We start from the raw sequence: 13,825 nt of genomic DNA, 5'->3' as shown, positions 1-13,825 counted from the left end.
TCCCGCTCCAAAGTGATTCACGTTCTGTCTCTGCAAGAAACTCTCTTAAAGCATTAACACTTACGACATCAGTTAAAACAAGGCATCTCTGCCCTCTTTTAGCCTTTCCGGTCAATCGGGTTCTCGACCGATTTTTCTCCGAGATGAACAACGCCGGATCCCGGTTTGCAGAGCGTGCAGAGGCAGGAGGGACCCGAGCCAATCACAGCAGAAAGAGAAAGCGGTACATGTAAGTAAGGCAAAGTCTCCGGGGTGAACGGCAGCGCTACCTCGGTCCTGACAGACGTCGGGGCTCTTCCCGCGACGCCCGATTTCCCCGGGGCTCCGGGCGCGCGCGCGCCCTCCTTCCCGGGACCTCCGCCACCGGCCGCGCCGAGAGGCCCTCTGACCTCCGCCGGAGGCCCGCTCGCTGATCCCGCCCCGACGGCCCACGTCCGCGCCTTGGATTGGCCAGTTCAAGGATCCCTCAGTCGAGCGCGCCCAATGGCGGCTCGGCCGGGGCCTGGAGACCCCGCCCCGTGCCCCCGCGCCGGGGAGCGGACGAGAGTAAATACAAGAGGAGCGCAAGATGGCGGCCCCGCCGAACCCCGCTCCGGGCGCCGCGGCCGCGCTCTCGGACAGGGAGGCGTTCGGCAAGCTGCAGCCGGCCTCGCGGGAGCCTCCGGGGGCGGCGTCCGCCAAGAAGGTCCGGACCGAGGAGCGGAAGGCGCCGCGGAGAGTGAACGGCGACGGCGGCGGCAGCGGCGGGAGGCAGCCTGCGAGCTACGGCGGCCCGGCGGCTTGGAGCTTCGCGCCCGCCTCCTCCTCGTCCTCCCCGGCCGCCGCCCGGAGCTGCTTCTCCCCGCCGGCCTCCGCGGCCCCCGCTCCCCCGCCGCAGCCGCAGCCGCTGCCGCGCACGCTGCTGCTCGCCCCCTCGCTGCTGCACGCGCGGCCCCAGCACGTCCTGCTCCCGCCCGCCGCGCCGCCCTCCTCCTCCTCCTCCTGCTCCGCCGCCTCAGCCGCCGCCAAGCCGCGCAGACCCAAGGACCGGCGCGAGCGGGAGAAGCGGAGGCACGGCCTCGGCGCCGGCGCCGCCCGGGATGAGAACGGCGAGGCCAGGCCGGCGTCGCTGCAGCCGCAGCCGCCGCGAGGTGGGTGCCGCCGGGGGAGGGGAGCGGCCGGGGCGCGGGCCGCAGGGAGGGAGGGAGGGAGGGTGGCGGAGACTCCGAGTTAGGGCGCCGCGGGACGTGCACGGGGCTGGAGGACTCCCCGCCTGGGCGCAGTCGGCTGGGGACGGAGAGGTGAAGAGAGGGCTTTAGAGATCGGATGGGTGGCAGGGTTCGTATTGGCGACGCAGCCTCCGGAAAATCCTGTAAAAAAAAAAATTAAAAGAAAAAAAAAGAAAAGAAGAAAGAAAAGAGAGAAAGAAAGTGCGTGCGTGCGAGGTGGGTGTACCGGCAGAAGCTGGAAGCGTCCAGGACCAGGAGGTTTCTTTCCTATTAGGGAAGTGAGGTAGTGCGCGCGGCACCGAGTGTTTGGTTTCTAAGGTGTCCGCCTTTCACTTTTCGAACTGCTTCATGTTCTTAAAGTGTTTAGAGCGGCCTCGTCTTAAATGCTACCCTTCAGGAGCATTCAGCCGTATTCTTTCTCCCTCCTGCAGCAAATGATAAAATCAGATGCCTTGACTTTTTTTTTTTTAATTTTATTTTAATGGCCAAGTCAAGTGACTGCGTAAGAAATGGGCAGTTAGTTTTCTTAAATGTCATTTTCCAGTATGCTTCTGTAACGTAGGCTGGTATAGTTTTCAGTGTTTCCTAAAGAGTCTTTAGTTATCTGTGGCTGTGTGGAGATCTGACTGACAAAGTGGACGAGCCGGAAAGTAGATCTTTATGAGATCACGAGGTTACATAAATATACATTGTCATTGTCGCACAGTGTTTGGAAGTGCTGTTTTGTTTTGCAACGCAAGTGAAATGCCAAGCAGTTTTAGCCTTGCTGATCTCATGGTAGCTTAGATCTTGAAAAAATTATCTGAATAGAATATATTCATCATTTAAAGGCATGCATGCTACCCATGTACATTTCTGCATCCGAGCCAAGCGAGTGGACCTGTGCTCCTGGTCCCAGTGAAACACTATAACGCGGTTCCAGTTTTCGAGAGTGTTGCTTCAGGAAGGCTTTGAGGATGACATTTTATTTCCTTATGCTCTGGAGTTGTAGGTGGTTAAGTGTTTTAAACGTCTGTGTTGCAGTGGCTAAATAAAAAGTAAGTTATAAAATGCTTCAGAGTCCATCCGTACGCAGTTTGGTCTTGCTTGTGTAAGCTTCCCATTTGCTTCTTACTAATCGCTGCAGAAATTAACCCCATTGTTGGAGTATTCGAATGGTGAAAGGAAATAAGCGTTTTAAGAAACGATATTGGCTTATAACATAGCATACATGTGTAGTATATATATATATATCTATAACACAAATATATATGACCGTTATGGTGAAGTGGCTGTTAAAGATACATTTTCTTGCAGTCTTAAATGACGTTTAAAATCCTTTTGGGGACTGTTCCGGTGGTTTGGGCATTTGCCATGTAGCATGACAATCTGGGTTTAGTCCCCAGGACCCACAGGATGGAGGGAACCAGCTTCCCACAAGGTGTCCTCTAACCTCCAGGTCTGTGACATAAGTGTGCCCCTCCAAAGAAATGTAGTAACCCCCGAACCTCAACCCCTTCTGTTGTGGGCTACCTGTTACTTTTTAACAGTTTAAGCAGTGACAATTTTTACATTAAGAGGTGGGAAAGATATTTTCCCATGACCCCTGTGGGATAATGATTAGATGGTAACTGTTTTCTCTTCCTCTGGTCTCTCTCTTTCTCTCTTTCTGTTTTTGTTTTTTGAGACAGAGCTTGTCTGTGTAGCCTTGGCTATCCTGGAATTCACTTTGTAGACCAGGCTAGCCTCGAAGTCAGAGCTATCTGCTGGGATTAAAGGTGGGGCCACTACTTGTAGCTAGATGTTAACTATTAACTTTAAATAATTTATTATATTTTTTGGCTAGAAGCAGCATTTTTGGGGGGAAAAATTAAAATCAAAGCAAAAGGTAGCTTTTCAATATTTTGGTGCACTCTAGAGTTTGAATTTGACTACATCTAGGTTCTGCTTTTAAAAAAAGTGATAACAAAGTAACAAGATTTTAGATGTATTTGTTTCATAGATTGTTGCAAGTATAGGCAGTGTTTGTTTTTCCCTGAGTTTCATACAAATCTTAGTGAATGAATAAGTGATTGTTGTTTGACAGATATACTCTTTAAATGGCGGTACTAGTTCAGAAACCCCTTGTTTACATACAACACATTGACTTAACAGACTAAGAACCAGAAATTAGGTATAAAGACATTTGAGAAAAATAGATCTTACCCAGCAGTGATGGCACATGACCTTAATCCCAGCACTGGGAGGGGGTGGGTGTGGAAGACTCAGGCAGATCTCTGAATTTGAGGTTCCAGGACCGTCAGGGCTACACAGAGAAACCCTGTCTCAAAAAAACCAAAGCCAAAAACAAAACAAAAAGAGAAAGAAAAAACTAGATCTCAGTTCTGCACCTGTATTAACCCTCACTGCTGTGTTTACATATGGGTTTTAAACATCTTTAGAACTATTTCTTTGTTGTTTCTTTGTTTTTGTTTGTTGTGTTGTTTGTAGCTCTGGCTGGCCAACTACCATGTAGAACAAACAGGCTGGCTTCAGCCCAGTTAATGCTGGGATTCGGGTGTGAGCCACTACATCTTGTGTCTGGGCCATCACACCCGGCTAGATCTTAGCTTCATTTACCTAACAGAAGCATGCAGATAAAATAAATGTGTATTTGAAACAATCCGAGACAACATTTAATAGTTGCTGAGTCTGAAGCATGGCTATTAATTTTCCTAACCCTACAGTAGATTAAAGGTGGGTCAGTCCTAACCCGCCTCTCAAGCCAGGAGGGCTCTAATGTAGGCGCCTTGCGCACAGAGCCTGTCGTCTCCAAGGGTCTGATGGGCTGTAGCTGTGCACAGGCTTCAGGGCTTACATAGTGTTGTGCAGTTCAGGCAGGCTTTAGAACAGCTGTCCTCTTTCTCCTGAGATCCACCCGCCTCTGACTCCCGAGTGCTGGATTAAAGGTGTGTGCCACCACTGCTCCATATTGGACTGAATTTTTAAAATTACAAAATAACCACATGAACTACTAAATTTTTCTTTAACACCAAGTGACATTTGAATTGAAAAGTATAGAAATAGGCATGATGGTGCATGCCTTTAATCCGAGCATTTGAGAGGGAGCCAGAGGTTTGTGGTCTTAGACTAGCCTGGGCTACCTGTCCTTTTAAAAAAAAAAAAAAGTAAAAACGGTGTGCCGTAACGATGGTGTACTGAGGGTACTATGCACTTTCACACGCTCCAGCGATGGGGTGTTTTCTGTCTGTGTCTGTCGCTGGGTGTATGTGCAGCCTGGGTTTTATGCATGCTGCATGCTCATACAGAGGCCAAACGAGGGGTTCGGGTGTTTTCTGTTGCTCTCTACCTCACTGCCTTGAGATAGCATCTCTCACCGAACCACAAAGCTTGTCTGTGGCTAAGCTGACGGGCCAGAGTGCTCTGTGAGTCCCCGCCTGTCCCCCAGGGCTGGGGTAACAGTCACACTCACTGCCTGCCCACTGAGCCACCTTCCCAGTCCCACTCTTCTGAGAGGTGATAGTCCACTAAGGTTGTGTTTGGGGTGACCTATTGTACCCCCCCTCCACCTCCACCTCCGTCTTCTAGTGGAGTCTTCCTGTACCCTCCAGCGGCTTCTTCTCTAACACACTTCTTCATATAATTTTCCATGTAAACGCCAATCCCTTCTGTCCCTTCTTCCTGATTTCGTCCTGTGGCTTCCTCTTAAAGGCCTGCGCATGAGCTCACTGCCGACGCCCCAGGTTCTTTCCTTGCTGTTGTGTTCCTTTTCCTCTCATAGTCTCATAGGTTACTCTCATAGTCTCATTTTTTCTACTAGCAGTACTGTGAGGAATATGTAGAAACTGTAGTTTTTTTTGGGTTTGATTTCCCCCCACACTGGACTGTTTATCTGTTGAGGATTTTCTCAGGCCGCCTGCCCTGGAAAGTCTGCAGATGAGCCCTGTTGTCCTCTGGTGCTGCTGTGTAGAGAAGCTGATCTCTCCGCAGTTGTCCGCTCTGTTTCGGGGTGTGCCAGCTCTCTCACTGGGCTTTACAATTTCAGCTTTAAAGAAAAAGAAGAGTGTAAGTCTTGTGTTTTTCTTCCTATATTGTAATACCTTTCTTTAAAACCAGGCTTAGCATCTCTGTTATTTCTTCAAGGAAGCTAATTATAGTTTCTTTGAAATGTTCTGTTTCCTGCCTTGCTTTGGTTGTACTAATCTTTTTTTCCTGTTTGTTTTGGTCTCATTTATTTGGAGGCTGCCCTCAAGTCTGTCTTATTTTTAGCAGTTCTTTCAATTTAGAGAAAGTTACCAAGATTCATCGAAAGCCCCTGAGCACAAATGCGCAGGGCTTACTCACCCAGCTCATGTTTTATCTGTTCTGGTTTTTTCTGGATTAAGCACTCTGCTTCTTCAGACTAAACTTCATTTCTGTTTCTTTTGTGCCAGATGCTGGACAGAATGGCTTCCTCACCTAGACTAGGTGGCCTAGCGTGCAGGACGCTGGGAGCCTGAGATCAGGGTTCTGAAGGGCCACTCCCTGTCTGCAGGTGTGTCCTTCCCAGCTGTGTGTACTCACCGGCCTTTCTCAGAGGCACAGTGGGACGCAGTGGTTTCTTCCTAAAAGGCCACCAGCCTTACTTGGATCCGTCTCTCCCGTTTGTGACTTCTTATTCTGCCCTTAGAAGCCCAGTCTCTTGTGCATCACAGATATAGGTGTCTGGGTTCTGGTGAGCAGGGGAGAAGAAAGCCACAGATCTTGCTAGCTGTTTGCTAAACCCAGTCAGTTTCCTTGCTTTCATCTCAAGCCCTCCCTTTTCTCTGTGGGAACTCCTAGGCCTGGAGCTATTCTAGAGAATTTACCTGTTTTCCTTAGGAATATGTGGGTGTTCTGCTCTCTTTGCCCACTGCCTCCCATTTCCAGCCCTTTTTGTGGTGTGTAAGATTGTCCTCATCAAGTTGGGGTTGTGGTAGAGTGCCTACCTGGTGTACACAAACCCCTGTGCTGCAAACAAGATTGTCATCATGTCTCTGCCCTGTTCACCAAAGCATCTACCATTTTACTTTTTGTTGTTGTTGTTTTATGCTTTATATTCCAAGTTAGAGTTACGTATCTTCTGATTACACCAAAGGTGGTCTTTGTGCTTCTCTTTCTTCCCATTGTCTAAGTGTATTGTATGGAGGACGTACCACTCTGTGCTTACCCCGGTCCTGCCTCTCCCCTGCCATCAGCTTTACTCTCCTTCCATGCCACCTGGACGTCTCAGCTTCATGTGTGACCCAGGAGCCACTCGCCTGTGCTTTGTCCTTTCGAGACTGGCTGGTCATTCACTCACTTTATCTCGCGTGAGTCCTCGGTATGACTGAGAGGCATACACATACTCTTAAGGGATGATGTCACCTTTTCATAGTGTGATTGCTGGGGAGATAGGAGCCTAACATTTATTTGTTTACTCTGTATGGTATTCCGTCTGCCTGTATGGCTGTAAACCATGTGTGTGCCTGGTGCCTGAGGCCAGAATTACAGTCCTCCGAGAAAACAGCCGGTGCTCTTAGCTGCGCCACCTCTCTGGCTCCACTCTTTCTCGTTTGTTTTCACTGAAGCTGCTCCTAAGGGTGAGCATTCCCAGTCCTCCTTTTCTCTCTGATGTGTGTGCACCCGTAGCTGGAGTTTATATGCATATGACTTCCTGGTGTCTGAAAATGCCATGCATGAACGTGTATAAAATGTTGCCATGTTCTACCTTTTGTTCAAAAAGTAAAACTATTCATTTTTGCGTATAGATGGAGCTGTGTAAACATGTGCCCCAGAGTGCGTGTATGTGTAAGCATGTGCCTCAGCATGTGTGTGTGTAAGCATGTGCCCCAGCATGCATGCGTGTGTGTAAGCATGTGCCCCAGCATGCATGCGTGTGTGTATGCATGTGTCCCAGCATGCGTGTAGAAGTCAGAGGACAGCTTTCAGGAGGGAGCCCCTCAGCCCCTGCACCGTTTAGGCCCCAGGGTCGAGCCTTGGTGTTGGACTTGGGAAGTACCTTTGCCTAGTGAGCCACTTTGAAAGTTCTGTACTAGCTTTTTGAAAGAAATGACTATTTCAAAGGTTTTACATTGATTATAATAAATCTCAACTTTTCTGTCTTCCTTGGCGAATTAAACTTTTCAAATTTAGATGAACTGTTTAAAATAGGCTATGGAAAAATAAAAGTTTTGATTTTTTTTGCTATAATAAAAATAGCAAGTATGAACTATTTTACAATCTTGTATTTAGTAAACAAAATTATGTGTCTTATCCACTAGACTATTTTGTAACTTCAAATCTATTTATTTTGAACACAGACTGATCCTTACGTTGTATACTTTTATGTTCTTGAACTATAGATTGAAAAAATTTAGCATTTTATATTGAAAAAATGTAATATAGATAAAAATAAAAACAATATAATATGTTCTGGGTATAACCATGCTTGCTTCAATTTTATTGCTTTAATAGATATTTAATTCAGAGCCATTGTCATTGGTTTGTTATGTGGAGCAGTTCTGGAGAGCAGTTGCTCTGCTGTTGTTTTCTAGCTGAATTATGGTGAATATTGTATCTTAAAGATAACAGGCACAAGGCTGGAGAGGCGGCTCAGTGGTAAGGAGTACTGGCTGCTCTTCAGAGGTCCTGAGTTCAATTCCCAGCAACCACACGGTGACTCAGATCCACCTGTGTGGAATCCGACGCCCTCTTCTGTTGTGCAGACCTAGGAAGACAGAACACTCATGTACATAAATACACATGTACATACATCATATATAGGTACGTACATACATAGTAAAATAAAAAAGATAGCAAATATGATCAGGCTTGGTGGTGTATGCCTTTAATTTCAACTCGTGGAAAATAGAAGCAGGCAGATCTCTGAGTTCAAGGCCGGCCTGGTCTACAGAGTGAGTTCCAGGACAGCCAGGGCTACACAGAGAAACCCTGTTTAGGAAAAACAACAACAAGAAAAAGGTAGCAAATATTGACTACTACTCAGTTTTCCTGTTTGAAGGTAATGAGAACTAGTTAGTTCTGTCAGACGTGTTTGTGATAGGTCATGGATTGACACAGAATGTTCTTAGGTACACCTTGAGCTAGAATATGAATTTGAGAACAGAAATGACAGTAACATTTATGGAACTGTAGTCAGGATTTTACCTATAGTTTTATATGTTTTAGAATTCTTTTAAAATGCTAGATATTAGTCTTTTTTTTTTTTTTTTTTTTGAGACAGGGTTTCTCTGTAGCTTTGGAGCCTGTCCTGGAACTAGCTCTGTAGACCAGGCTGGTCTCGAACTCACAGAGATCCGCCTGCCTCTGCCACCCGAGTGCTGGGATTAAAGGTGTGCGCCACCACCGCCCGGCTTAGATATTAGTCTTTTACAGATACTGTGTAGCAGTCTGTAGAATGTAACTATAAAATGCATGTAAGTCTAGGTTTCAGACTTGCAGATGATCTGCTGAGTAAATTGTATTCATTTTGTTTAGGTCTTCAGCCAGACCTATAGATAGCGCCGTGAGATTGACGGTCAGAAAATTGGGCTCTGGAAGACCAGTTGTGTTTACATGTGGAGACAATGGAGAGGCATTTTGGGGGTGGGAAAATGGTGGAAAGCAGGGTGGGGAGGCTTAGAGATGGCACAGTGATTATGAGCCCTTGATACTCTTGAAGAGGATCTCTCAGTTCCCAACACACGCTGTGGCTCTCAACCTGTAGCTGCAGTTCCAGGGGATCCAGTGCCTCTTTTTGGCACCCCTGCTCCCCAACCTCACCCCATGCATGCAACTCATGCAAAAGAAAAAACTCTTAAAAACGATTATAGGAAAATTAACATGTGGAATATTCAGTAGTCTGTGAGTAGAGCCATTTGGATGAGATTGATGCTTTACAAGTTTTTATTACTTGTTTATTTTGTGTATATTGGGGGGGTCACGTACCTAGGTGTGCCTGGGAGATGGGGGGGTCACTTCATTTTGTAGGCATTAACAAGGCAGGCAGGTTTTTGGGGTTTGCCTTTGTAGGGTGATAATATGTTCAGATTGATAATATAGGAGAAACAGCTCGGCAGAACGTATGATGGATTGGCTGGGAGTGCAGGAGAGAGACGTGGAAGTAATTTTCTATTTGACATTGATAATACGACTGCGATTCTGAGCACAGAGCGATACCTACTTTCAGAGGGAATTGTAGTCAGGTATATTGATGGTAGCAAGAAAATTGGATTCATTCAGGCTAGAGAAAACTCTGTCCTTAAGAGTCCTGGCTGCTCTCCTAAAGGATCCCGGTTCAATGCCCAGCACCCACATGGCAGCTCACACCTGTTTGTAACTCCAGTTTTAAGGGATCTGATATCCTCACCCAGACATACATGTAGGCAGAACACCAGTGCACATAAAAATGAATCATTAAAAAAGAGAATTGGATTTATTCATACAAATATAACTTCAGATGCAGAGGATAAGGATATGATTTAAAAGTTGTGTGTAGGCCTGCAGAGCAGAATTTGAGCCATAGACAGAGTGTAGAGGTCTGTTACTAGATAAAGCCCCAAATTAGTGCTGAGTTCAGAAGTACTTTAAGTATTCTACAGAGAGGGTGATTACACCGTGTTAGTGTGTGCTCCTGTGTAGACATCTGTGGAGAGGGCCTCCCTGAAAGCCTCGGGGAGCATGGCTGCGGTTCCTGTAAGGAACAGGGCATCCACCAGTTAGCCGATAGCCTAGAAAAGCTCTCTAGAAGCCAAGACTTATTCCAGTCTACAGTTTGAGTTTTTCCTCCAGCGTTCCTTCCTCCGTATTGTCTTAGTTCTCCTGTTAGTAACTTCAGTGCCTGTCTGAGTCTGGGCCAGTGTTGTAGGCTTGTCTGTTCAGCTATCTGCTGACATAATGCTGTGTGACAGAGTTTTTCCTGGGAGGCCCAACACACAAGTCCACTCACCCTAGACAGATGGATACCACTGGATTCCAACTTGCTGAGCCGGTGAGTTTTATTGTGGTTACTGACTGGAGCAGGAGTGACTCAGACAGCTGTATTGCCCAAGCCACCTCAGCATAGATGACAGCTCACATATATGGGAACCTGGAGCACAGGACACAGCTTGCACAGCTCAACAGGCCGGAGAGTGTCCCTTCCAGGGCCTCAGCTGTTCTCACCCTGTCCAGGCTGCTTGGCTAGTTCCTGCTTCTTTCAGGAAGTTGTTACGGTCTGAGTTGTCTCAGTAGGTTTTCGGCTTGACAGTCTTTGCAGCTCAGCTTCCACTTCTCTGAGCTCTTCCTGTTCACTCTGTCATGGAGGGGCCTAGTGAATCTGGACCGCTTCAGGGACTTCCTGAAACATTTTGAGTTGTTTGCCTTCCTTACTAAGGAGCTTCCCTACAGGGTGGAAGGTTTTTGTCTGGGAGGAAACTGTTCCACAACACAACTCCTATCCAGTGTGTGCTCAGACCTGGTGTCCTGCTTTTGTGGAGCTCTAAACTTTGTGGAGTTTATATTCCCCATTATCTCATTTTTAGTCCAGCCTTCATCTTCTGGGTACTTGGTAATGTTGGGGGAAATTAATTACATGTATTTCAGCCTGGAAGATATTCTCGTCGTTCTGAAACATTGCGTCAGCTCTTTGACACTGAGAGCACACAAAAGTGTGATGGGGTCAGAAGTTGTTGACTGGGGGGTGCAGGGCAGACTAGAGTAAGCACCAGAGACCGTTCTCTGTGGTTTGGGAACGCATTGTGTGGGCAATGGAATTATGCCTGGTTAATAATGAGTTGTCAAAGTTGGTCACCCTCACAAAAGCTTTTCATTATATTGTAAAACAGAATATTCTGTGTTCTAAGTGTCTGTTTAGAGAACGATTTAACCAGCAGTGATTTGGGAGTGGAAGAATTGGGAAGGAAGAGCACTTTGGTTTTTTTCTTTTGATTTTTCCGAGAGAGGGCTTCCCTAGCTTTTATTTATTTATTTATTTATTTATTTATTTATTTATTTATTTATTTATTTATTTATTTATTTATTTATTTATTTATTTATACAGTATTCTCAGTATTCTGTCTGCATGTATGCCTGCAGGCCAGAAGAGGGCACCAGACCCCATTACAGATGGTTGTGAGCCACCCTGCGGTTGCTGGGAATTGAACTCAGGACCTTTGGAAGAGCAGGCAATGCTCTTAACCTCTGAGCCATCTCTCCAGCCCGCTTCTCTAGCTTTTGAAGTCTGTTCTAGTATTCGTTCTGTAGATCAGGCTGCTCACAGAGACCCGTCTGTCTCTGCCTCCCGAGTGCACCACCACTGCCCAGCAGGAGTACGGGTCTTTATTTCAGAATAATACTCTCTTGGATTGAAAAGGTGTGTGCCCAAAAGATTGCCATATCAAGTATAGCGCCGTGATTATTTTTAGTAAAATCTGATCTATTACCAATAGGTGATGTTTTTAAAAATAGTTGAGATTTATTTGTATGTGTATGAGTATTGTCTGCATGTGTGTATATGTTCACATGTGCATTGCTTTTAGAGGCAGGAAGAGGTTATCAGTTACTAGCAACCACGCAAATGTTGGGACTCAAGCCCAGGTCCTCTAGAAGAGCCACTGAGCCGTCTCTAGCTCCTTAGCTGGAATAGACTTAAGTGTGGAAAACGTCCGTGTTGTACAACACACAGAAATGAGGAGGCCTTAGTGAATCTGTGATTTACTTTTGAGACCGTGCTTTTCTTTAGGCCCAGCTGGTTTAGAATTTACTGTGTGGATTAGGCCAGCCTTGAACTAGTTTTTATCTGTCTTTACTTCCCAAATGCTGGGGTTATAGGTGTGACCCACCATGACTGGCCTTGAAATCTTGGGGTGTGTGTGTGTGTGTGTGTGTTGGTAAAGGGTGTAAATGGTGTTGGTGGTGGCATTATAGTGACTAGAACACCACCTCTAGTATTGTTTTTCAGGAGCCCCCCCCCATTCCCTTGCTCCTTCTGAGACAAGCTCTCAGAAAATGGCACTGGGATGGGGCTTGCGCTTTAGGCTAGGCTGTCTGGACAGAGCGCTGGAGGAGGTAGGAGGGGAGGGAGGGGAGGGGAGCCTGTGTCGTCGTGTCCCCCCCCCCCCCCCCCCCCCCCCGCCCTCAGCATGGGATCCCAAGCTTACACTGCCGTGCTTGGACTGACTGTTCGTGTATGGATGCTGGGGACCCAGCTCAGGGCCTCCTACCTGACTGAACTGTCTCCTTTGTCTGAATCCTTGCCTTTGAAGAGGGGTAAAACTTGTCTCATCTCTACAGGGAGACATTGGGGCTAGGTGCTTAAGGTTCTTGTAAACTTGAACATTTTAGGATTTTGAAGGCTAGACTTTTGTGTGCCGTTAGTTTTTTTTTTTTCCCAACTTGACACAAACCAGGGGAAACCTCTGTTGATGAATTGCCTGGATCAGATTGGCCTGTGGGCAAGTCTTTGGGGGCATTTTCTTGATTAGGGATTGCTATGGACAGGCCCAGCCCACTGTGGCTTGTACCGCCCCAGGCAAGAGGTCCTGTTCCTGCCTGGAGCATCCGCCCAGCCCAGCCCAGCCCGCCTCTGATGCAGGGTGCAGCCTGGGAGCCAAAGGTGCTTTGGTCAGTGTTCTATCACAGGGACAGATGTATGTTGTAGCCTAGCTGGCCTGGAACTGACTTTGTGGGGCTCCTGCTGCTTCAGTGTCTGGAGTAAGGAATCACATAGGAGAGCCAAGACGACTCAGTGCATATCCTGTTAGCCTGCGAGAGATGACAAGATACTAAACTGACCCCTCCCCATGTCTTAAATTTGTGTGCATGGCTATGATGTGTGCGTATGTGTGTGAGTGTGGGCAAGTATCACGGCACACTTATTGAGGCCCGACGAGAGTCTGAGGTGTGGAGCTGCCATGCTGACCTTGAGTCCTCATGCTGGCTAGCAAGCATTTCACATGGGGCCTTTGCCAGCCTCGCTCCGTATCTTAGCAGGTTTCAGTTTGGTCTCAGATGAGCACGAGCCAACTTCTTATGGGCTTTGGATGCTTGAGCCAGTTACACACGCACACACACACGTATAGTTTTCACTTAGATAATCCTAGGTGGAACTAAATCCCCCCTGTGCTGCTCGCATCCTGCACTTGTTCTGCTTTGTCGCTTTTCCTTGTTTTATCGATGTTTATTTTATATTTGTGTCTTAGAATTACTATTTCAAAGAAAATGTTATTTCTGTTTTGGTAAGACATCATGGCCAAAAGCAACCTGGGGGAGGAAATGTTTTATTTCAGTTTATAGTTGACCTTACAGTCCAGCATTGATGTAAGTCAGGACAAGAACTAAGGCAGAAGCCATGGAGGAGTGCTGCTTACTGGCTTAGCCCCAAGGTGTTGAAATAGGAGCGGCTGGGCTGCGTCCCCGGCACCCGGCCGCCCGCATGGCTAGCTTATGCCCCGAAATAATTACACGGAAATTGTATTCTTTCAAACACTGCCTGGCCCGGCTAGTTCCAGCTTCTTATTGACTAGCTCTTACATATTGTTCTAACCCATTTCTAATATTCTGTGTAGCCCACGAGCTGGCTTACCAGGGAGGATCTTAACCTGCGTCTGTCTGGAGCGGGAGAATCATGGCGACTCTCTCTTTCCTCTTCTTTTTCCCAG

At 47.0% G+C, this 13,825-nt stretch overlaps 1 protein-coding gene across 1 annotated transcript in view; it reads left to right on the top strand.

Annotated features, from left to right (window-relative positions):
* Positions 1 to 471: 471 nt before the first annotated feature.
* Rsbn1l (round spermatid basic protein 1 like) overlaps positions 472 to 13,825 on the top strand; it is a 51,378-nt gene continuing 38,024 nt past the window's right edge. Inside the window, exon 1 of the mRNA XM_050139803.1 lies at positions 472 to 1,130. Coding sequence (XP_049995760.1) covers positions 569 to 1,130 — 562 coding nt within the window. The 5' untranslated portion in view covers positions 472 to 568. The remainder of the gene's footprint in view (positions 1,131 to 13,825) is intronic.

This window comes from Alexandromys fortis, unplaced genomic scaffold, assembly GCF_014885135.2.
Source record: "Alexandromys fortis isolate MF-2015 unplaced genomic scaffold, M_Fortis_MF-2015_v1.1 scaffold_38, whole genome shotgun sequence".
Lineage (NCBI taxonomy): Eukaryota > Metazoa > Chordata > Mammalia > Rodentia > Cricetidae > Alexandromys > Alexandromys fortis.
Note: the sequence above shows the minus strand (reverse complement) of the source record. Positions and strands in the feature narration are given on the sequence as shown.